At 49.4% G+C, this 23,448-nt stretch overlaps 1 protein-coding gene across 1 annotated transcript in view; it reads left to right on the forward strand.

Annotated features, from left to right (window-relative positions):
* The window catches only part of LOC114667358 (zinc finger SWIM domain-containing protein 4-like), a 59,115-nt gene extending 39,251 nt beyond the window's left edge, over nt 1-19,864 (forward strand). Inside the window, exons 3-13 of the mRNA XM_028822629.2 lie at nt 1,781-2,137; nt 4,812-4,960; nt 5,054-5,204; nt 5,457-5,621; nt 7,973-8,302; nt 8,473-8,610; nt 11,283-11,546; nt 11,676-11,811; nt 14,766-14,923; nt 16,763-17,008; nt 18,317-19,864. Coding sequence (XP_028678462.2) covers nt 1,781-2,137; nt 4,812-4,960; nt 5,054-5,204; nt 5,457-5,621; nt 7,973-8,302; nt 8,473-8,610; nt 11,283-11,546; nt 11,676-11,811; nt 14,766-14,923; nt 16,763-17,008; nt 18,317-19,179 — 2,957 coding nt within the window. The 3' untranslated portion in view covers nt 19,180-19,864. The remainder of the gene's footprint in view (nt 1-1,780; nt 2,138-4,811; nt 4,961-5,053; nt 5,205-5,456; nt 5,622-7,972; nt 8,303-8,472; nt 8,611-11,282; nt 11,547-11,675; nt 11,812-14,765; nt 14,924-16,762; nt 17,009-18,316) is intronic.
* The last annotated feature ends 3,584 nt before the right edge of the window (nt 19,865-23,448 follow it).

The following is a 23,448-nucleotide window of genomic DNA, read 5'->3' on the forward strand; positions in this document are numbered from 1 at the left end:
AAGGAAATGGCCAAGTCGGCCCAAAAAAGGCCAAGCTTGGAAAGTGGCCTCCTCCTCCTCCTCCTCCTCGAGGTAACGAGCCGGAGAGTCGCGGCTGCGGTCTGGGGCCGTGCAGACGCCATCGTGTCACTGCAGTGTCACCCACCCTTAATGATCCACTGCCCCCTCATTCTTAAAGAATACGGGCACTCGCTCGAGAAGGTCACCACGCTACCCCCCCCGCCTGCCAACATCCTTTGGTGGCCCACCGCTTCAAGAAGTTCAGAGACGGCCTTCCGCTCTCACGCCTCCCTGTTTCTCTGTGTGTGCCAGAAGCGGAGACGCGAGCTGAGGAGCGTAAGACGAGTCACCATAAACGCTATCAAGTTTAAGCCTAAGGACAGAGTAAGGGTAGGCAGGGGTCAGCCTTGGAGAAAGGGAGCAGGAGCCATGAAGGAGCGGGACGAGGCGAAGTGAGGGGAGGTGAGGCGAGGTCAGAGAACCGAAAAGCACAAGGGCAGAAACATCAAAAGAGCACCAGCAACGTGAGAGGAGGCCAGGCCTCAGGTGACAGCAGTGACACATGGGGGGGGGGGGACTTGAGGGGTGACACGTGAGAAGGGGTGACTCGAGTGATGACACATGAGGGGTGACACATGAGAGGGGGGATTCAAGCATAGACACATGAGGGGGGGACTTGAGGGGCAACACATGGGGGGGCCTGAGCAGTCACACATGATGGTGGGTACTCTAGGTATGACAAATGATGGGGGGTGACTTGAGGAGTGACACATGAGAGGGGTGACTCGAGTGATGACACATGAGGGGGGTGATTCAAGGGGTGACACATGAGAGGGGCTTGAGGGGCAACACATGGGGGGGCCTGAGCAGTCACACATGATGGTGGGTACTCTAGGTATGACAAATGATGGGGGTGACTCAAGGGGTGACACATTAGAGGGGGACTCGAAGGGTGACACATGGGGGGGGGAGACTTGATAGGTGACATAGTGATATGATGAAAGTGAGCAGCCAGCACAGTGATCACATCATCCAGTGAAAAAAAGGGGGGCAGAGTTTGTACCAAAGCCGTTACCCTCACTGCCCACCCAAAGACCAGGGCAACAGGATGATCAGTAGGCCCACACGTCGCTCAGAGCACACAATTCTTTCACAATTTGGGGACATTTTTCATTATTTCCACACCTCTTTGTGGGTTTTGGAGTCGTCGTTGAGCCCAATGTTGCCCTCCGTTTTTTGATCTCGTAGTTACGCCGTCACGCAGCAATTTACGGCCAGCGATTCGTATTTATGACCGAGGGCCATCCGAGAAATGACCAAAACCAGCCGCAGTAATAAGGCTTTCCTTATTTTTATTATTATTTTCTTTTGCAGGGTCTCTTGGGGGGCTTCCTTTAACATTTGTTTTGATTGGAGCCACTCCACATGGCTAATTGTTTTTCCAGCGCCATCTTTGTTTTGACGGGCGTTGCAGTTTTGGGCATTAGTTGTTATGGTATCGCTGACTCAACCAACACCCCCAAACCCCCCCCCCCCCCCCCCCAGAGCTGTGCATTGCTGACTAATCGTTGCCATGGCGATGCATTCGGCCTTCCTCCCACCCGTGTTTCTCGACCCCTTCTGGGTGTATTGAGGACCCCCCATTCTCACTGGTGCAGTGTTATCCTTTTGTATGAGCGTCTCCTTATTTCTTTCTGCTGTCCGTCTCAATACAACCTCAGCGTCGGGCTTTCCAAACATGAATCGGTGAGTTAACTTCTCCTCTCCTCTCGTTTTTCAGGATTCCATCTGAGCGGAAACGTCACCGAGGCAGCAAACCAAGGGGAGCCGGAGCGGGTTTACCGCGTCTCCATCAGCTTCGACCGCTGCAAGATCACCTCCGTAACCTGCAGCTGCGGCAACCGGGACATCTTCTACTGCGCCCACGTGGTGGCACTCTCCTTGTACCGCATCCGCTGGGCCAGCCAGGTGGAGTTGCGGCTGCCCATTTCCGAGACCCTCTCCCAGATGAACCGCGACCAGCTGCAGAAGTTTGTGCAGTACCTCATCTCGGAGCACCACACGGAGGTGCTGCCCACCGCTCAGCGCCTGGCCGATGACATCCTGCAGCTGGGATCTGAGATCAATCGCCTCAACGGTACGGTGGGCTCCTTCTGTTCTGTTTCTTTATTTATTAGCACATCCCACTCCTGCAGTAAGACTCCCATCTCTTTTATACAATGAAGTAGGAGACAATATGACGTTTGAGGCTTAAAGCCGTCATATGAAGGCTGATAACCAGTAGAACAGGGCGCTGAAAACCAGCATAAAGGGACGTCATCAGAACATTCAGTCACATCAAAGTTGTCACAGTATGTCACCAAACAGTGAGAGACACAGCATTCACTTCTTACCATACGCTTATAAACGCCCAGCACTGCCTGCCATGCACTCAGTGCTGCTGGGGTGGGCTCCAGCCCCCTCTAACTGTGGATTGGATTGAGGGGGTTTGAGAAAGTCATGTGACGTTACAAGTCTAATTATTAAAATTATAGGCACTCTGGCGTTTTCCTAAATGAGAAATGTGCTCTGACAGTTTGTACGTAAGGAAGACAGAAGATCTGAGGTCAGGTGGTTGAACTCGCTAATCGTGGCACTAGAGGCGTGTGACATGGAGATGGTCACTGGACTGTGTACATGGGAGAATCAATCATATAGTGCCTTTCATTATCTATAAGTCTGTCTGTCTATTTTATATAGTGCCTTTCTATCTATCTATCTATTATATAGTGCCTTTCATATCTGTCTATCTTATCTATCTACCTATTATATAGTGCCTTTCATATCTGTCTATCTTATCTATCTATCTACTATATAGTGCCTTTCATATCTCTTATCTATCTATATATTATATAGTGCCTTTCATATCTATCTTATCTATCTATCTATTATATAGTGCCTTTCATATCTATCTATCTTATCTATCTACTTATTATATAGTGTCTTTCATATCTCTTATCTATCTATATATTATATAGTGCCTTTCATATCTATCTTATCTATCTATCTATTATATAGTGCCTTTCATATCTATCTATCTTATCTATCTACTTCTTATATAGTGTCTTTCATATCTATCTTATCAGTTATACAGTGCTTTTCATATCTATCTTATCTATCTATATATTATATAGTGCCTTTCATATCTATCTTATCTATCTATCTATTATATAGTGCCTTTCATATCTATCTATCTTATCTATCTACTTATTATATAGTGTCTTTCATATCTATCTTATCAGTTATACAGTGCCTTTCATATCTATCTTATCTATCTATATATTATATAGTACCTTTCATATCTATCTTATCAGTTATACAGTGCCTTTCATATCTGTCTGTCTGTCTATTATATAGTGTCATTCCTATCTATCTATCGTATAAGATATAGATGTCTATCTCTGCTATCTGTCAATCAAATAGTTGCTTTGATATCTATCTATTATATAGTACCCTTCAAATTTGTCATTCTATTATCAAGTGCCTGTCGTATATATATGTCTTTCTATATATCTATTATCTAGTGCTTTTCATATATGTTTATCATATCAGATCATATCATATCATATATCAATCTACCTGTCATATATATCAGTCTATTATATAGTACCTTTCATATCTGTCAGTCTATCTGTATTCTCTATATGTTATCTAGTGTTTTCCATATATGTCTATCTATCATATAGTGCCTTTCATATATGTCTCTCTGTTATATAGGTCCTTTCATATCTATCATTCTATTATATAGTACCTTTCTGTCTATCTGTTGCTAGCCCCGACACCGGACAGTAAGTGATGTGTTGACCTTGTGTCCACTAGGGGACACTGCAGACCCCTAAACTTCAGACACAACAGTGCAGTCCCAGACTCATGACACCTCAACAACAGTGTTCTTCTTCTTCACTTGTTCAATAATAAAAACAACATAACCAGTTGCTTCTCCTTCCACACCTCCCAGGCTAGCCTTGTCTGCCACCCTTCCTGACTCCTAACTTGCCTTTGGGGGTGAGGTGGCTTCTTTTATGGTGGACCCAGGAGAACCTCCGGTGCCAGAGCATCACATGGCATGAGCACTTCCAAGTCATATGGAAGCTCCACAAAACCGGGATATCTGCTGCCAGCAGCACCCCCTGGAGGACCCCCAAGGACCCCAACAGGGTTGTCTTTCCAAACTATGAATGCCATAGAACCCTGAAGATGTCCAAACTGGGACCGTGCCAGAGAAGATTTGCCACCTCTCTTATACAGTCTCTCCAAATCCATCCGTTATTCTTTCTTCCTGACCAGTATTAGAAGCACGAGCCATTCCAGCCTCATCAGACCTCCTTCTAGGTTGTCCTTCCATTATGAAATTCCGGCTAGGCAAGTGGTTACCCTCCATCTCAGTTGGGATGCCTGTCCATCCGTTATGGCATTTACAGCTCTAAACCTATTAGTGGTCCATTGTCATGGGTTATCAGGTACCTGTAGGTGTGTTCTCATCATTCATGATTGTCCTTGACATTTGTGGTGTTCTTGTCATTTATGCCATCCTTGACATTTGCATTGTCCTCCTCATGTGTTGTCCTTGTCATTTGTGTGTTGTTCTTATCATTTGTGTCATCCTTGACATTTGTATTGTCCTTTTCATTTGTGCTGTCTAAGTCATTGGTGTTATCTTCAACATCTACTTTGTCCTCGTCATTTGTGTGTTGTCCTCATCATTCCTTCTCTCCCATTACATGAATTGAAATTCACGTTGCTGACACTGGAAATTGCTCTTTGGTGAACAGGTGCTCCGGACCCCACAGCTGGAGCAGGAATTGAGGATGACAACTGTTGGCATCTGGATGAAGAGCAGGTCCTCCAACAGGTGAAGCAATTGCTCTCCAATGGTGGTTACTATGGTGCCAGCAAACAGCTGCAGTGCATGTTTAATAAGGTGAGAATACTCAACAGCCGTCGTGTTGTCCCACCCCGTCCTTCAGTATGGCACTCCGGATGTTCACTGTGACCCCTCCATCCCTTCACGCAGGTCCGTGAGATGCTGCGCATGCGGGACTCCAACGGCGCACGCATGTTGACACTGATGACAGAGCAGTTCATGGATGATCCAAGGCTGGCACTGTGGAGACATCAGGCCACCGGGATGACCGATAAGTGTCGTCAGCTGTGGGACGAACTTGGTGAGTTATCTCCATCTCAAACGGTGCATTCTAATCAGTCCGGTGGTGCGGCACGAACTGTAAGCCCAAGTGTAGTTTGGGGTCTTCACCAGGCAGGCTGCATACAGAGCATGCAAGTCGATGACACACCAGACTGTCCATTGGTATCACATGATTTGATTACCTGCCCGCCACTGTATACAGGGTGCTAAGCCCACCTGGACCTCCTACGATCTGCGCTAAGCCGTGTGGGTCTCTCTGTTTGCCTTGCAGGTGCTTTGTGGGTATGCGTGGTCCTAAACCTCCACGCCAAGCCCGAAGAACGGGCAGGGTGGCTGGAACTGTTGAAGAAGTGGGACCAGATGGAAGTGTGCCCGTTGGAGGAAGGGAACTACATCAGTGAGCCACAAAGCTCGGCTGAACCCAGGAATCCCCCCGGTAAGCCTGGCGACGAAGCGTTTTATCATCATTGAGGCATTTGGTGCAAGGGGGTGGTCAGTCATTTTCTAACCCTTCTAGTTTCCTATCCCAGCTAGCGTAGGGTCCAAGGCAAGAACAAACCCTGGATGGGCTGCCAGTCCATTGCTGGGCACACACACACAACTCCCCCCCCCACCACACCCTAGGGTGAGCATAGGACCTCAAATCCCACCCAACCTGCATGTCTTTGGAAAGTGGGAGGAGACTCGATGCAGGGAGGACCTGACGTTGGGCTCTTCAACTTCATATTGTCATAGTCAGTCAGGTTGAGATGGCAAGAACCTTTAATGAAACGGATCAGGAGACGAGACGCCGTGAAAAGTCAAAAGCAGAACAACGGAGGAAATGTGACTAAATGAGAGGAGACCACTCAGTCCACCAAGCCATCCCTCCAATTTGCCGTCAAGTTAAAAGCGCTAATCACGTTCTGTCGCGGGAATGCCCCCAATGCCTAAGGGAAATACACGTGCCAACCTTTGTACCATCGCAACAATGATATCACATGGGTGGTTCTGGGTAAGGTAACTGAAGCGGTTGCTCCAAAGTATACGTAGGACCCCAAACCCCACGTGTAAAATGTCGACCTCAAGGAAGATTAAAAAAAAAAAATCTCAGGTGTGCATTTTCTCAGTCAAGCAGCTGATTAAAGCTGATCCTCCAGCTAGGACACTGGATATCTCTGGGTCCACAGTTCTTCAGGCTGATCCCCCAATTAGCTGCTCAGTAGGATCCGTGATCACCTGCTCACCTACCAGTCTGGATTCACGCCTAAGAAGTCTGCCATCGACTGTGCATCCTGGCACTGAGGGTTCTCATGGAGCACAAACGCGAATATCAGCAGAGGTTCTTTGCAGCCTTTGGCGATTTTCATAAAGCATTTGACTGCCCAGTGGGACATCCTGAGACTACACAAGAGCCCCCGAACTTGCTGGATATCATGGCCGGCCTGTATACTGGTACTGTGAGTGCTGTGCAGAGTGGAGGCTGACCCTCTGTGTTTTCCCCAGTTGATTCTGGGGTCAGTTCCACTGGGAGTTGGGTAGGGTCATGGGGTCCAGTGGCTGTGGGGCATCTGTTGGTGAAGAGAGATTTACTGATCTTGACTTTGGTGACGATGCTGTGATCTTTAATGAGAAGCTCTGATCTGGGGTCTCGAGAGGCTGAATGAGGGGTCCAAGTGTGAGTGTCCTGATAAAAACCAAAGAGCCAGGCCTTTCATGACCTCTTAGTCACGGCCATCAGCAGAGTGTCTGTCTGCGGGGAGAGCGTCGACCTCGTCATTGAGAGGTTTACTTACCTCGGCAGTGACATTCGTGTCTCTGGTGACTCTTCCTATGAAGTCAGTAGACGGATTGGGAGAGCATGGGGGGTCACGAGGTCGCCATTAAGGGGTGTGTGGCGCTCCCGATATCTGCAAAAGGACGAAGGTCCAAGTCTTTAGAGTCCTGGTGCCCCCTGTTTGTGACACATGGACACTATCCAGTGACCCGAGACTGAGACTGGACCCCTTTGGTGTCTCTTCGGAGGTCCTTGGGTGCTGCTGGTTTGACTTTGTGTTTCTCACGGAGTCCCAAATGAGGCACATGACCTGCATTGTGAGGGAGCGTCAGTTACAGCACTACGGTCATGTGGTGTGATTACCCGAGGGGTGATCCGGCTCGCAGGACCCTCATTGCTGGGGACCACCCGAGTGGCTGGACCAGGCTAAGGGGATGCCCACATAACACCTGGCTGCGGCAGATAGAGGGTCATTTCCTGAGGGTGGGACTGGACCGCGTGTCTTCATGGTGGGGGGGTTTCCAACCAGGATCCCGAGCTGTTTCGTCGTGTGGAGGGTGTGCCAACGTGCTGTACCAGTGCCTGCTCCCCACCCTGACTTGACCTGAATCAAGCCGTCGCTCTTCATTTGAGGCCCGCTGCAGTCACAGATGATCCAAGCAGACGTTTTCAAGGTTTGTCACCCCTCAGAAATTGCAATCTTTGACACATTCACGGGTGAAAGCGCGTCGGTGTTCTCAGCAGGCCGCCATGTGCTTGGCGCCTCCGCTGGCGCGTCCTCCTAGGAATAACGCCGTGAAATCAGTCGCTGGGGCAGCCACTCGAGCAGATCGTGAAGAACGTCACAGAGCTGGAAGTGTGAGGTGGTGACATTCTGAAAGAGCAGAGGAATGAGATGCACTCCCCCCCCCCACTTTAATGTGCCTCGGACCCCCAGCTCCGTTACCGGCTTGGCTTGCAGCAGCATCCTGTTAAAATGAAAGTTAATTGATTGATTTGTGTTATCTTTTTAAAATTTTTTCTCTTAACAGTTGCCCGCCAAACAGTATTTAAACGAGCCATACGAAGCTGGGACCTGCACTGGCGGGACCCTCACCTGCAGCGGATTCTGCGCGGTGAGGTGGTCGTGACCGGCCAAGGTGGGGTGCACAAGAGAGACCACGGAGAGAAGCTGCTCACCTTCGACCCACAGGGTCGGCCAGTCTGGCTGGGAGAACAGCTCCCCACCGCCTGCGCCCGAGTGGACGCCCTCAGGTCACATGGGTACCCCAAGGAGGCTCTCCGATTGGCCGTTGCCGTGGTGCACACACTCCGCCTCCAGCGACGGCATCAACTCGAGGCCTACAAGCAGCAGAAGAAAGGTGAGTTGCATCTCTGTCTCGTGATTAGGGATGCTGGGTGGGGTTAGTGGTGGGCACGACTGCAGCCTGAGCTGTGGGAGATGTGCCCCCCCCCCCCCCCGACCTTTAACGGGAACTCTTGACGTCTCCAGAGTGCGCTCATGGTCGCTTTCTCCTGTTCCTGCTTACAGAGATGCTGCAGAAAGGCACCACGCTGATTTCCAACCCCGAAGGGTGGGTGAGCCACCCCCTCGACCCCATTGGCTGCCTGGTGCGCGCCTTCCTGGAGGCGTGTCGCGTGGATGAAGAAGGTCCGTCCTTCTACTCAGGTACGTCACACGTGCGGGACAGCCGGCCACGGTGGTCTCTTTGCTGGATTTTGATCTTAATTTCCCCAACGTCCTTGTTCATTTCCCCCCTTACACCCCAAACCGCTGGATATTCCGTTTGCTGTTGCATATTTTATTTGTGACAACTGATCATTTGAAGTCCATGAATGACTTATTCAATCAATAATTTAAATGGAGGGACGGCCTCGCTCTCGTAAGGAGTGAAGTGTACAGGGCGGCCCGCGGAAACAAGTCACCGGCGATTTCCCTTGTAGCTTATACTGTAGGTTTTGTTGTTTTAAAGTAATGAATTATTAAATTGGGAATACTTTACATTAAGAAATGGCGTATAAATAATTTAACTTTTGGACTTTGAGCGCACGCGTGTGTGAGAGAGAGAGAGAACCGGAAAGAAGCCATCATAGAAACGGCGTCGGAGAGACGCACGGAGCCTAACGACCCGTTGATCAGATCGTCGATATGTGGGGTACAAAAGAGAAAGGGGGCAAACTTAGTGGTAGCAGCCGTCAGGTCCACGCACATTAATTTACCGACAGTTTGAAGTACGGTGGCGTGCAAAAGTCTAGGCCCCCCTTGCTACTGTGAATAGTTAAGTGAGCAGACGATGAGCTGATCACCAAAAGGCATCAAGTTCAAGATGACGCATTTCTTTAACGTTTTATGCAAGATGACATAAATTACATAAAGGTTACTAAATAGCCTGAAACAAACTGTTGGACCCCCGACATGGTCAGTTCTTGGTAAGACCCCCTTGTAAAATGTCTTTCAGTTCTTACTCTGGGTCTTTTCGCTCATTCGTCCTTACAAAAGGCTTCTAATTCTGCCAGATTCTTGGGCCGTCTCGCCTGCACCGCTCTCTCATTTGTGGTCTCTCCACAGATCTTCAGTGATGTTTAGGTCGGGGGTCTGTGAGGGCCGTGGTAAAACCGTCAGCTTGCGCCTCTTGAGGTGTTCCATTGTAGATTCTGAGGGGTGTTTCGCCTCATTATCTTGTTGTCGGCTCCATCCTCTTTTCAACTTCAACTTTTTTACAGATGGAGTCCAGAATTTACTGCCATTTATCTGAATCCATTCTTCTCTCTACCAATGACGTGTTCCCCGTGCCACTGGCTGCCACACAAGCCCAAAGTTGATCGACCCACCGCCATGCTTATTAGTTGGAGAGTTGGTGTTCTTCTCATGGAATTCGGCTCCCCTTTTTTTTCTTCAGACATACCTTTGCACATTGAGGCCATAAAGTTCTATTTTGACCCCATCAGTCCACAGGACTCATTCCCATAATGCATCAGGCTTGTTGAGATGTTCATTTGCACACTTCAGGCGCTGACTTCTGTGGTGAGGACACAGGAAAGGTCCTCCTCTCCTGACTCTACCATGAAAGTCGTATTTGTTGAGGTGCCGCTGCCGCTGCTCAGTAGAACAGTGGACCACCACTCCAGAGACGGCTGAATCTTTCTGTTGGTCTTTTGCAGTCAGACGAGGGTCTTTATTTGCCTTCCAAATAATCCAATGAGCAGTTCTTTCAGAAAGACGTCAGCTTGACCTCCACGGCTCCTGTTAACTGCCATTTCTTAATAAAATTACAAACTGAGGAGACAGCGACCTGTAAACACTTTGCTATTTTCTTGTCTTCTCCTGCTTTATGAACCTCCATTATTTTAGTGTTCAGAGTGCAGGGCAGCTGCTTAGAGGATCCCATGGCTGCTGATTGTTGGGACAAGCTGTGAGGGATCCAAGAATTTATACAGCTTTCACATTTGCATCACCGGGGGTCATTTCCTAATGGATGACTGACCTCATTAGAACATTAGAACAATTGTGATGAGAACAGGCCATTCAGCCCAACAAGCTCATCCATCCCATTCATCGAGATTCTTCAAAGTAATGTCAAGTCACGACGTGAAGGTCCCTAAAGTCCTCCTGTCCACCACACTAGTTGTGAACAAGCCATAGCCCTGACGAGCTAATGAAGGACTGAGACCACCTTGGGAAAAGTTATCTGAGACCTCAGATATCTTGGGGTGCCCAAACCTTTGCACGGTGCTCCCACAAAAACAATACACTAATCTGGCATAAAATGCTGAAAAGAAATGTGTCCTCTTTTGGCGATCAGCTCATCGTCTTCTGCTCACTTAACTGTTCACAGGAGCAAGGGGGGCCCAGACTTTTGCACGCCACCGAGTTTCAGTCATACACTGAGAGTCTCATACTGGACTTCAAGTCGATGATCTTATCCATTTAATATGTCGGTTACCCTGAAATTCAAATGTAAGCTTTTGGGCCATAACTAGACGAGGAGGCAGGTGGTCTATTGTGGGGTGGGTAGTGTGCCCCCTAGTGGGTGACTGTCAATGGCACATCTTCTGAAGGACACATCAGCAGAGTGGAATGGCAGCCCACAATACCCATGAGGTCAGTCACATAACACCCACAGCGTTGGTGCCTAAGGGTTGTTGGAGGGCTGTCTGAACCAGTGGGCACTTTGTGACTGGCGTTCCATGATGGCCTTCTGGGACTTGTGTCGTCTATTGTGGGCTGCAGTCAGACTGATGTCCTTCACGTTGTGCGACTTTTCCAGAGGTTCTCAGTCGTAGCCTTCATTCACGTACTTAATTTTTTTTTTTTGCTTTTTTTTATTTGTTTACTTCCAGATGCCAGTTGTGAGCTGAAGAAGCCCGTTTACATCCATACACCGGTGCCCTCTGCAACCCCAAATTCGGGTGAATCCTACTTCACCATGGCCCTGGAAGTCGCCCTCCTAGGCCTCGGACAACAGAGAGCCATGCCCGAAGGTTACTACGCACAGGACAAGGTGGTGCGCTCAGAGGAGACCCTCATCTCCGTCCTCGCCGACATCCCGCTGGACGAGAGGCTGCTGCAGGTCATGCGGCGCCAAACGCAGCTGCTGCTGGAAGGTCAGTCACTAGCGCCAGACCACCATTAAGAACGACAATTGAGGAGAAAAAAAAAACCAAAATGGCCATGGCAAGCTAAAGCCAGGTCCCCCCCACCCTTAACACTATTTTTGCTTGTTTGTTTTGCAGGTGGTCCCTACAGTGGCTTGGGGGAGGTCGTCCATCGTGAAAGTGTCCCCATGCACACATTTGCTCGCTTCCTGTTCACCTCCCTCCTGCCGCACGATCCAGAGCTGGCGTACAAAGTCGCCCTCCGAGCTATGAGGTATGCATCTCTACGTTCAGCTGTGCAGGCTGGGAAGGGAGCCGGCTGACGCAAGGCCCAGCTGCTGACCGTCTGATCTGAGCCCCCCAGCCCCACACTTCTTCTGGAAGCCATCAGCTTCTCAGTTATTTGAAATATTGTCTTATCGTGATGAATGCCATCCCAGAGTCCCTTTATAGACCGCCACTTGAACCGAACATGTTGTCATATACGCACACGAAAGAAAGAACTAAACAGCAATCAAGAAGACCACCATCTATCATCAGGATGTTCTGGGGGCTTATTAGAGCGAGGGGCCTTTCCACCACTCAGTCTTCACCCCACATGCTGAAATCACCAATGAGGCCCTCCAACAAAAATTGAAACTATTGGGTATCTGTGCACCACAATCTTCAAATGGGACCCCCACCCACCCCCAAATGACCCCACCCACACAGTTCTGTCTTCAATGCTCGAACATCAGGGTGTCCACATCCGTGTGCTGCACTGTTACTCTCTGCTAAGGAGTTCCATTCATTAAGTGACCTAGGGGACAGTTGGGGGGTCTTAATCCGGCCTTGAATAAGACAGAGAAGCCCCCCCTATTAGGCCTTGCTGTATGGGTGTTTACTGACTGAGGCAGGGGTTAGTCGTCTTACATCTTATCCTGCGTCGTCTCTCATCTCCCAGACGCTCTCTTTATTCCCTCGTTGCTCTTCGTTGGTTCCAGGGTCTGCCCACCCTTGCTTTGGCTGTGGTCTAATCCTCACTTTCAAGTCCATCTGATGTTCTCTTTCCAAGCAGGTGGCCTACAAAAGTCCGTGTGAGTTTATTGCACTTTCTGGTGGTCCTCGTTATCGCTGCACCTAAAAGCCATGAGATCCAAATTAAAACAGCCAGGCATATCCATGTAGTGGACCTCCAGAATTCCGGGGAGTGCAGAGACCACCACAGGTATGCGTAAACTTTAAAAGGACGTGCTTAGTCAAAAAGAACGGAATCCTAAGGCAAATAATAAATATACTTCCCTTCATCCACCCATTCATGTAAATCGAACACAACCGATTAAAGTTGGAATTAGCGCAAGCCGACCCCTCCACGTTTCCAACGTGGTCCCCGTGTTCTTGTTGTCCCAGCAGTGGTTCAGGGTGAGAAGCAGTCATGTGTGGGACAGCAGCCCACCCCTCGTGGCACATTGACACAAACCCACATTCACTCACACTTGGTCAAACTTGAATTGTCCCAGCAGTGGTGCAGGGTGGGAAGCAGCCGAGTGTGGGGCAGCAGCCCACATCATGTCACACTGACACTTACACTTGGTCAAACTCGAATTGTCAAGTCAGCTGACCGATATTCTGTTGTAATATCTAGGAATCGTGTGGCGTAGTCGGCAGGAACTGCACTGTAGTGGTTAAGGCTTTGGACTCTGGACTTCACAGCCTGAGGTTGTGGGATCAAATCCAACTAGTGACACTGGGTGACCACGAGCAAGTGATAGATGACGCTCTGAGAATTACCAGTTTGGGGTTTCAGGTCTACTCTGACCTCATAAGAGAAGACCAAACATTAGAACAATTGTGACGAGAACAAGCCATTCAGCCCGACAAGCTCACCCAATTCTCCAAAACAACATCAAGTCGAGGTGTGAAGGTCCCTAAAGTCCTGCTGTCCACCACACTACTTGGTCATTTATTCCAGTTGTCCCCTGGCTATTTGCAGGAAGCTTTGCCAGCAAGTCCTCCAACTTCTAGGGGAAACTTGGGGATTGGTGGCAGGACTGGCACTCCAGCCACCGTAAAAAAAACTCCCACTGTTCCAGTGTGGTGCTGAGGTGTCACCCCAACTGCAGTTGGGTCCCAGTCCAGGTGGTCCATCCAAAGTGCTGTCAGCACACACTCCCAGCCTGTCTAACACGTTTCCGTGTTTTTCTTGAAGAGCTCGTTTTACGATATCAGCTGGGGTCTGCTGGACATTCTCCTTTCATAACCTTAAACATTCAGTCGTGTCGCCCCCTCACCTCCATTTGCTTAAAGCTTCATCTCCCTCAGAGTCTCCTCACAGCTCAGGCTTCTCATCCTCTGGACTGTTTCTAGCGTGGCCACGTCTTTAGTTTTTGTACCGTGGAGACCAACAGGGCAGACCCACCATAACTCCAGGTGAGGTCTCATATAGCCCCCTCGACTTGGACTCCCCCGGCCCATGTCCAGTACATCAGGCAGTCCCAGCAGGGGGCGAAAGCGCTGATGTAATTGACCACGTTTTGGGATTTGGGCTGGGCGTAGAATTTCACATCTGTCTTTTAAAGCTGAGCCCACTTGTGAAAATGAGAAGGTGGTGGGCGGCTTGGAGCCCGTGATGTAATGTGTGTGTGTGTGTGTGTGTTTGTGTTCCCACGTGTGTTTGCATGTGGCAGCTGTGTGGTCTTCTGGGTGTCATGGGGGCTCGCAGCCAGCAGGTCTCAAACTCTCAGCAGCTGTGCTATTTTCATGGGGGCGCCGCTGTTACACAAGACACCGCCTCTCCATCCATTTGTGGTTCAGGCAGCCGACAAGAAAGAGTCGCCTGCCCCCCCCCCCCACCCCCGTGGGCTGACGTCCATTGCTCACCACGGAGCAGAGGTCTCATTTTCTGGACTCCCGGACTGCTTAGGCCTGTAAGACCCTGCTGCAGAGCTCTGCCGACGCTTCCCCTTGAGGGCGTCCTGATCATTTCTGCCTTACTTTCCAGTCACGTCGGCAGCGCTCACTCGCCAGTTTTCATAGCCCCCTTAGACGCCCCCACTCGGACAGATTCCACTACCGTTTCCACCCGGTAAACCCCACCTTACAACTTGGCTCCTCCTCCACCTCCTAGCTAACGGGGTCTCTAGTCACAATTAGGGCCGACTCAGCCTCCATCTATCTATCTATCTTCCAGTTCTGCTCCATGCTGTGACCAAACTGACTGACTGACGTCTCTCTCCACTCTCTCCATAGATTACCAGTGGTAGAATCTCAGATCCATCACCACGACCCTCTGACCTCCAACCCCCTGGACCCCGTTCCTGCCAACCGTTTCCCCCGGTGGTTTGTGTTGGGACATCTGGAGACACGGCAGTGTGAACTGGCCTCCACCATGCTGACTGCCGCCAAAGGTAATCCACCTGCCACTGTGGCTTTTTTTTTCCAATTTATTTTAGACGCTTGGACCCAGGAACAGTCAGAGGGGGCATTCGGCGGGTAAAAGGCTATCATCGGTGGTGCCAGTCTGAGCCTGGCAGACATTTATGGTCGTTCACATTTCCCTTCAGCTCAGCCAAACGCTTTGCCTAGAGGAGCGGTGTGGTGTTGCAGTGGCGTTTGTAACAATGCCAGGGTCAAGTGTTCTTCTCTATGGCCGCTTGTGTTGGACGACTGTGATGTGCAGAAGTGTTTGCTTTGAATCTGAGCAAGCTGGCACATTTGAAGCTTATACCACGATGTACTGGACACATAGACACCCATGGAGCTCATTGACACTTCTTCGCTCAATGAGACCTGCTGTCGGCAGCCAATGAGACATCTCTGATGGCGGGGGGCTTAGCTTGGGTCTCACTCATCTGCTAACATCTGCCAGTGAGAAGACTCAATGCCCAGGGTTATCATCACCTGCTGCCAGAAGGTATGGCATGTGGTGATCACCTGCGGGCTGGCAAACACCAAGCAGCACACTCGCCAGCTGCCAGGAGTCATTAGACCGCCCACTCTGTGACCACCCTCTGTCAGTGGTCACTGGGCAATCAACTCTAACCATCCACTGCCACATGGCCTATAGCAGTAACTGTGGGTAAACCAGTCAACAATCTGTAGGGTCTGTAGAGTTACAGTGGGCATGCAATGCTATAATCACCCAGTGCCATAGGACCTGTCGAGTCACTGGACATACCAGTCTATAATCACCCAATGCCATACAGTCTGTAGAGTTACAGTTGGCAAACAACTCTATAATCACTCAGTGCCACATGGTCTGTAGAGTTACAGTTGGCAAACCAGTCTATAATCACCTAGTGCCATAGGGTCTGTAGATTTACAGTGGGCAAGGCATGCTGTATAATTTCTACTGCCATACAGTCTGTAGGGTTACTGGGCAAAACCCTGTATAATGGGCCAGTACCATATGGTCTAGTAGAGTTAGTGGGCAACCTCTCACTAATCACCCACTGTCATAGGACCTGTAGAGTCGCTGGGCAAAATCAGCCTATAATCGCCCAGTGCCATACGGTCTATAGAGCTACAGAGGGCCATCGACTGTATAATCCCCTTGTGCCACAGGACCAGTAGAGTCACTGGGTAAACAATTCTTAAATTGTCAAGTACAATACGGTCTGCAGTCACTGGGCACACCAATCTATATAACTGCCCACTCCCATACAACCTGTAGAGTTACTGGGCAAGCCCCTATATAATGGGCCAGTGCCATATGGTCTACTAGAGCTACTGGGCATCCAGTCACTAATCAACCACTGCCATAGGACCTGTAGAGTCGCTGGGCAAATCAGCCCATAATCGCCCAGTGCCATACGATGTATAGAGCCATGTTGGGCAAGCCACTGTAAAATTGCCCAGTGGCATATGGCCTTTAGCTGTTATTGGTGCCAGAAGTTGTCTGAAAGTCTCTATGCCAGTCACCTGTACCCAAGCAGCTGATGATGGGGTGGGTCTCTTCATTACCAGCTGAATGGGTGGCGTGCAGTGATCTCTTATTGCCGAGGTATCTCAAAGTTTAATGTGGCACACGTGTTCCTTCTGTGTTTGATGTTTTTCTGGTTTGCTAGCCATGTTGTTTGTCTCCGACTCAGGAGGGTTTGCCCAGGTCTTAGCCGTCACCCCCCACTCCGCACAAATCCCCTCACACCGGAGACCTGGACAAACTCCAAAGCTGCCCGCTGGATGCACACAATCATCTCATCCTAGGGGTGACTTTGCTAATTTCTGCTTCGTTTGTTTGCCTACAGGTGACCCAAAATGGCTCCACACTGTGCTGAACTCAATCCAGCAGAACATCCACATCCCAGCTCTCTTATACAAACTGGCACAAGATGCCTGCAAGGCAGCGACGCCCCCCAGCGGACCCCCGGACATGACACTGCTGAACGTGGCCCTGGAGCTGGGCCTGCAGGTCATGAGGATCACCCTGGTCACACTGAGCTGGGGCCGCAGAGAGATGGTGCGCTGGCTCGTCAACTGCGCCACAGATGTCGGTAAGGCCCCCCGTTGAATATCCGAAAGGGGATCAGAACGTTCCGGTTGTGTCTGACTCACAAAAAGAGTAGAAGTAGACCTAAGGAGCAAGCCTGTTAATAAATACGGACCACCAATTAAGCTGGCCACGGGTCTAACACTAAGGTGGCATGAAACAGGAGTGGGCCGTGTAATGAAGCCCAACTGTGATGGCAGAGTAGAAGGTGTCTTGAAGGCGTCTTCTCCACGTATGCCCTGCATGGGGCCTTAGAGTGCAGTTTAAGGGGTGGTGGGTTGTGTTTAATAAACGTGACTGGCCATTTGTGTGATGTCACCATGTCCTTGGGTGGTACTTGGATTTGTCTCCGCCTTTGCCCGATTGGATCTTGCCCATTGCAACGCCTCATTCCCACGATTGGTTACCCTTAGCCATATTTAAACATGGTGGATACGGAGGGAGGGGTTGCTGTCCATGGCGCCGGTTGTGTTGCTGACACGTTTGAGTCTTGTTTTGTGCACTTTGAATGCTGCATACGTGCGCCGATGGCAAATCATCTACTGGTCTCTACAGTGCTGCTCTAAGCCCCCTGGGTAAACCCCTCAGACAACAACGGAGACGGGGTAACTAACGTCGGCGAGGGCAGAATTTGCTAGAACGACCATCCTGAACTTTAGATATGATTTTAGGTTTTTGTGTTTTGCTGTGGTGAAACGATCCCATTGAATTAACGATTATAAACTCGGCTTGTTTTGGACTCCCTGTGCCCCCCCATAACACCCCTCCTGGTCCGTTTTCTATCCATCTGCTGTGCAGAAGAAGCCCATTGTGCTAAACAAGAATGACGGGCACAGTATAACAAAAAATGGGGGCAGACAGTGTGGCGCAGCTGTTAAGGCTTCGGACATCAAATCCCACTGCTGACACCATGTGTGACCCTGAGCAAGTCACATGACCTGCCTGGGCTCCAACTAGGGGACAAAAGAAATGGAACCAATTGGATCATAACTTGTTTGTAAGTCGCTTTGGATAGCGGCTTAAGTAAAATAAGTGAGCAACCTCAGAGGGTTGGAGATTTTGTGAACTTGCCTGTCTAATGATTTTGAGGTTGAGGTTGGGGTAGACCTTATAATTTATATTTTTATGAATAGTATCGTCTCTTATCTAATTATATATCTAATACAAGTCAATAAACACATTAACAAAACAATAGAAATCACATACAAGAAAATGAATAATCCTCATTGAAAAGATGTGTTTTTAACAGGAGTTTGAAATGAATAATAGATTTTAATATTATTAATAACTGCATCTCTCTTTTTTTTTTTAGGGATGGGTGCCATTATCAACATGATGCAAGGCTGGTATAATCTCTTCACCCCCATCGAGGCCACCTCAGTGGTGGCAGTCAGTGCCACATCCCACGCCACTGCCCTCCGCTTAGGCCTGGACTACACACAAAGGGAGGAACTGGGGGCCTGTGCCCGCACCATGGCACTGCAGTGCGCCGTCAAGGACCCCCAGCTGTGTGCCCTGCCCGCCCTGACCCTCTGCGAGAAAAACCACGGCGCCTTTGAAGCAGCCTATCAGATCGTGCTGGACTCGGCTGCCACCGGCATGGGCCATTCCCACTTGTTTACCATCGCGCGCTACATGGAGCACCGCGGGCTGCCCCTGAGGGCCTACAAACTTGCCAGCTTGGCCCTGGCCCACCTGAATATTTCCTACAACCAGGATGCCCACCCGGCAGTGAACGATGTGCTGTGGGCGTGCTCTCTCAGTCACTCGCTGGGGAAAAACGAGCTGGCCGCCATCGTCCCGCTGGTCATCAAGAGCGTGCGGTGCGCCCCCGTGCTCTCGGACATCCTCCGCCGCTGGACTCTGCCATCTCCGGGCTTGTCGGGCATTCCCGGCCGCAGGAACTCTGGGAAAATGATGGGAACGGACAAGGCTCCTCTCTGCCAGATGCTGGAGGCGTCCATCGGCGCTTACATTAACACCACGCACTCGCGGTTGACTCACATCAGCCCGCGGCACTACGGCGAGTTCATCGAGTTCCTGGGCAAAGCACGCGAGACTTTCCTCATGGCACCCGATGGGCATCTGCAGTTTGGACAGTTCATTGAAAACCTCAAGCAGACCTACAAAGGCAAGAAGAAACTCATGCTGCTCGTCCGGGAGCGGTTCGGGTAAATCGGCCCGAACGGAGGACGAAAAACGAAAAGCGCCATCAGCAGGACCCACGACTGGAAGGATTACAAAATGCACAGACACTGCGCAGGGGGGAGCGCTGGACCCCCTTCTGCGACTTTGGAATCCACGACATGAAGAGCGCGCCTCGAGGAGGTACTGCTGCGAAATTTAAATGTTAATGTGAAGTTCTTTTTTTTTTAAGTTCTATGTTATTTATTTATTTAATTATTTGGCTAAAGAATATGTGTGCAGTGACAAGTTGGGGAGGGAGGTCACACCGCGAGTGCGGGTGGGCCGGGGCAGCAGGGGGGGCGTTCTTTTAGATAAAAAAAAGGGTTTGAAGTAAAGCAAACGCAAGTGTCCTCCTTCCATCGGCCAGCCTTGGACCCCCTGCAGGGGTCGAGTACAACGACACGCAAGGCGGACCACCCGTCTGTCGCGCTTCCGGGGTGGCAGAAATGAGAATGGGATTGGAACGCCACCCACCACTTATGCAAAATACTGGACCAAAAATGGCAAACCAGAAAAAGAAATTAATTAAAAAGGAGTTGTGACCCCTTCATTACTTTAAACTGGTAACGAAAAATACAAAGGCGAACATCTCCCCCCAAAAATACTTGTGCATGTGGTCAGCAATTATATTCAAGATGGCAGAGTTTTATGTTGCAAATCATTTATTATATTATTATATATTATATTATATATATCCACATGCGGCCACCGTATGTCATCGTCACTTGAAGTCCTGTGGGAGTGCAGAGATGTGTGTGTGTGTGGGGGGGGGGGGGGGGGCAGTCCTGGGGACACTAAATAAGGCCAACAATCGACAAAATCAACATTAAAACAACACGAACCAACCTCGAGACACACGAGGATACGCGAAATACAAAGAGATCACACGCAGATACAAAGAAAAGAAACCCAAAATACGAAACATCGTCACAAAAACACGAGAGCGAACACTCGGGACGAGCCACACGGGGGGCCGCCAACGTGCGCACATCGCTAAGAGGACAGACGGAGAGCCCGAGCGTTTAATGTACGCCTGAGAAAATACAAAGATACCATACAGGAGTGTGTGAGAGAGTGTGTGTCTGTGTGTGTGTCAGTGTGTGAGGGTGTGTGTGTGTCTGTGTGTGAGGGTGTGTATGTGTGTGTGTGTCTGTGTGTGTGTCTGTGTGAGGGTGTGTGTGTGTCTGTGTGTGTGTGTGTGTGTGTGTGTGTGAGGGTGTGTGTGTGTGTGTCTGTGTGTGTGTGTGTCTGTGTCTGCGTGTGTGTCTGTGTGTGTGTGTCTGTATGTGTGTGAGGGTGTGTGTGTGTGTCTGTATGTGTGTGTGTGTCTGCGTGTGTCCCTGTGTGTGTCTGTATGTGTGTGTGTGTGTGTGTCTGCGTCTGTGTGTGTGTCTGCATGTGTGTGTGTGTGTCTGTGTCTGTGTGTGAGGGTGTGTTCCGGTGTGTGTGTGTGTGTCTGTATGTGTGTGTCTCTGTGTGTGTCTGTGTGTGTGTGTGTGTGAGGGTGTGTGTGTGTGTGTCTGTATGTGTGTGTCTCTGTGTGTGTCTGCGTGTGTGTGTCTCTGTGTGTGTCTGCGTGTGTGTGTGTGTGTCCCTGTGTGTGTCTCAGTGCACACGCTCTTCAGGAGTGCATACATTTACCAAAAATATAAAGGCAGTCATAAATACATATAAACATGAATGCATTGTACTCTTATGCATAAAAATGTTTATGCTGCGTACGTCTGTCCACACTCACATGACGGCTAATGTATTATGTAGTTATTGTACAGTAGTGTCTGAGTGTGTATTTACACATCGAGTTCGTATCAGAAAGTGACATTAAACTGTCACACAAGTCCACATACAGACATGTGTGTGCTGCACATACTGATTGTATTTGTGTGACTTTCTGTCTGTACTGTACTTGTATATCCAGTGTGACAACACAATCTACCCGGCAGTTCCAAACTGGCAGAGAGACTACATGGGCACACACACACACACACACACACTGCATGTACAGTTTATATCCGACATGGTAAGGACAGACAGACTGAGAGGGTCAAAGTGTTGTGTTACCACCCTGGCAAACCCCATTGAGAGGTCCAACTGAAATGAAAAATAACATAAAATGAAGGGTCTCTCTTGGCTGTGGGTCAGACGGCTCCCCAACTGCCACTGAGCGGGCGCTCCATCTTAGTCAGACACAACTCACAAAATGAACGGGCACTTCCTGTGGGTGACCTGTGTGTGTTTGTAATATATATATATTTATTTATTATTTTTAGTATATTTATTATATATATGGCAAGTTCACCTGGACAGTATGGGACTTGTAGGTCAGGAGGAGAAATGAGCTCAGGTGTCTTCAGGAATGTGACCTTCAGAGCTGGGGATGGAAAGGGAGAAGGAGTTGGCAACAGCGCCCCCTCTCGACTTGGGGTGGCATTGCTTACCTTGCAACAGGTGTGTGACTTGTGTGTGTATCTACACAGTGTGTGTGTGTGTGTGTGTGTTACTCTGCAGTGGACTGCTGCTCTGTCCAGGGATTGTTCCTACCTGGCACCTGTTGCTGTCTGGGATCGGCTCCATCTTCTCCTGACCCTCCTCTGGGTTAGCAGGTTTAGGAGATGAATAGATGGATGTGTGTGTTTGTGTATGTATTTTTATATAGCTAGTATTTCTTGACAAAATTAAACTGGGAGACAGTGTGTGTGTATATATGTATGTACAGTATATGTATGTATGTACAGTATATGTATGTATGTATATATACACACACACACACACAGACAGACATACACATAGAGACAGAGAGACAGTATATATAGAAATATGGATAAATAGCTAGATGGCATGCACTGTATTTTACTTAATATATGCTGCATATTATATGTATATACTGTACTGTATATATACATTGAATGTGTGTATGTATGTACATCTCTTTGCCAGTTAAGAGGCCACTTTCAAAATGTATGTATACAGTATATCTATCTATATTTATATATAAAATAAACAAATGCGGGCGGCACGGTGGCGCAGTGGGTAGCGCTGCTGCCTCGCAGTTGGGAGATCTGGGGACCTGGGTTCGCTTCCCGGGTCCTCCCTGCGTGGAGTTTGCATGTTCTCCCCGTGTCTGCGTGGGTTTCCTCCGGGCGCTCCGGTTTCCTCCCACAGTCCAAAGACATGCAGGTTAGGTGGATTGGCTCCAGCAGACCCCCGTGACCCTGTGTTCGGATTCAGCGGGTTGGAAAATGGATGGATGGATAAACAAATGCATACAGACACACATACATATAATTCACTGTACAAATGCAGCACATGTGTATATGCATGTATATCTCTGCCAGTTTGTAAAATACTGGATTTATAAATAAACACATTTATACATACATAAGTACAGAAACACACACACGTGCATATGACATACGCTATATTCATATATTATATTACGTCTATTCTGTGTGCTGCGGTGGGTTGGCATCCTGTCCTGGATTGGTTCCTGCCTTGTGCCCTGTGTTGGCTGGCATTGGCTCCAGCAGACCCCCGTGTTCGGATTCAGCGGGTTGGATACTGGATGGATATTCTGTGTGTGTTTCCCTCTCTGCTAGTTGATCAACTACTTTCCAGGTTCATGCTGGTCAGCTGCTAGCCCCCCAAGTCATAGGTCTGTCGGAGCAGAGGTTGGGTGCCCACCCTGATGCCAGCCCCTTTTGGGTGCCTGATGGTAGCTGCGGCTGCTCCTTCCATATCTCTACAGATGTGTGCATCAGGAGTGCTGATCAGAGGTTCTAAGATGGCCGTGTGTGTGTGTGTGTGGACCCCATGAAAAGAGCACACAAGGAGGTACCTCAGCCTGTCACTGTCCCCACCAGCCGATTGGTGGCTGTACGAGGGGCTGGCGTGCTGTCCACAGCTGGTCAATGCTGCCCATGACCCTCTAAAACTTAAAGGTGTTATTTAGATTATGGACACCTGGGGACTGAGAACAGAAGAGGAACCCCCAACCTTCACCCTCAGGACCCCCAGAAGCAAATTAAATCCGATCAAATCAGCCTGGAAGCGGCGTGGCGTTCTGAGACCCTACAGACAGGGGCAGCACGGCCGCTGGCGGGGATGCCACCACTTTGTCGTCAGCTCCCACATCTTGTGTCATTTCTTTTTTTTTTTTTAATGCCCCATCTCCGTGACTGCGTGGAGGTCCATCCAGTCCTTCGTTTGGTGGGTTTGCACGTTTCATGGGGCAGACCTGCGACTACTAACTAAACTAAC

This window comes from Erpetoichthys calabaricus, chromosome 17 (genome assembly GCF_900747795.2).
Source record: "Erpetoichthys calabaricus chromosome 17, fErpCal1.3, whole genome shotgun sequence".
Taxonomy (NCBI): domain Eukaryota; kingdom Metazoa; phylum Chordata; class Cladistia; order Polypteriformes; family Polypteridae; genus Erpetoichthys; species Erpetoichthys calabaricus.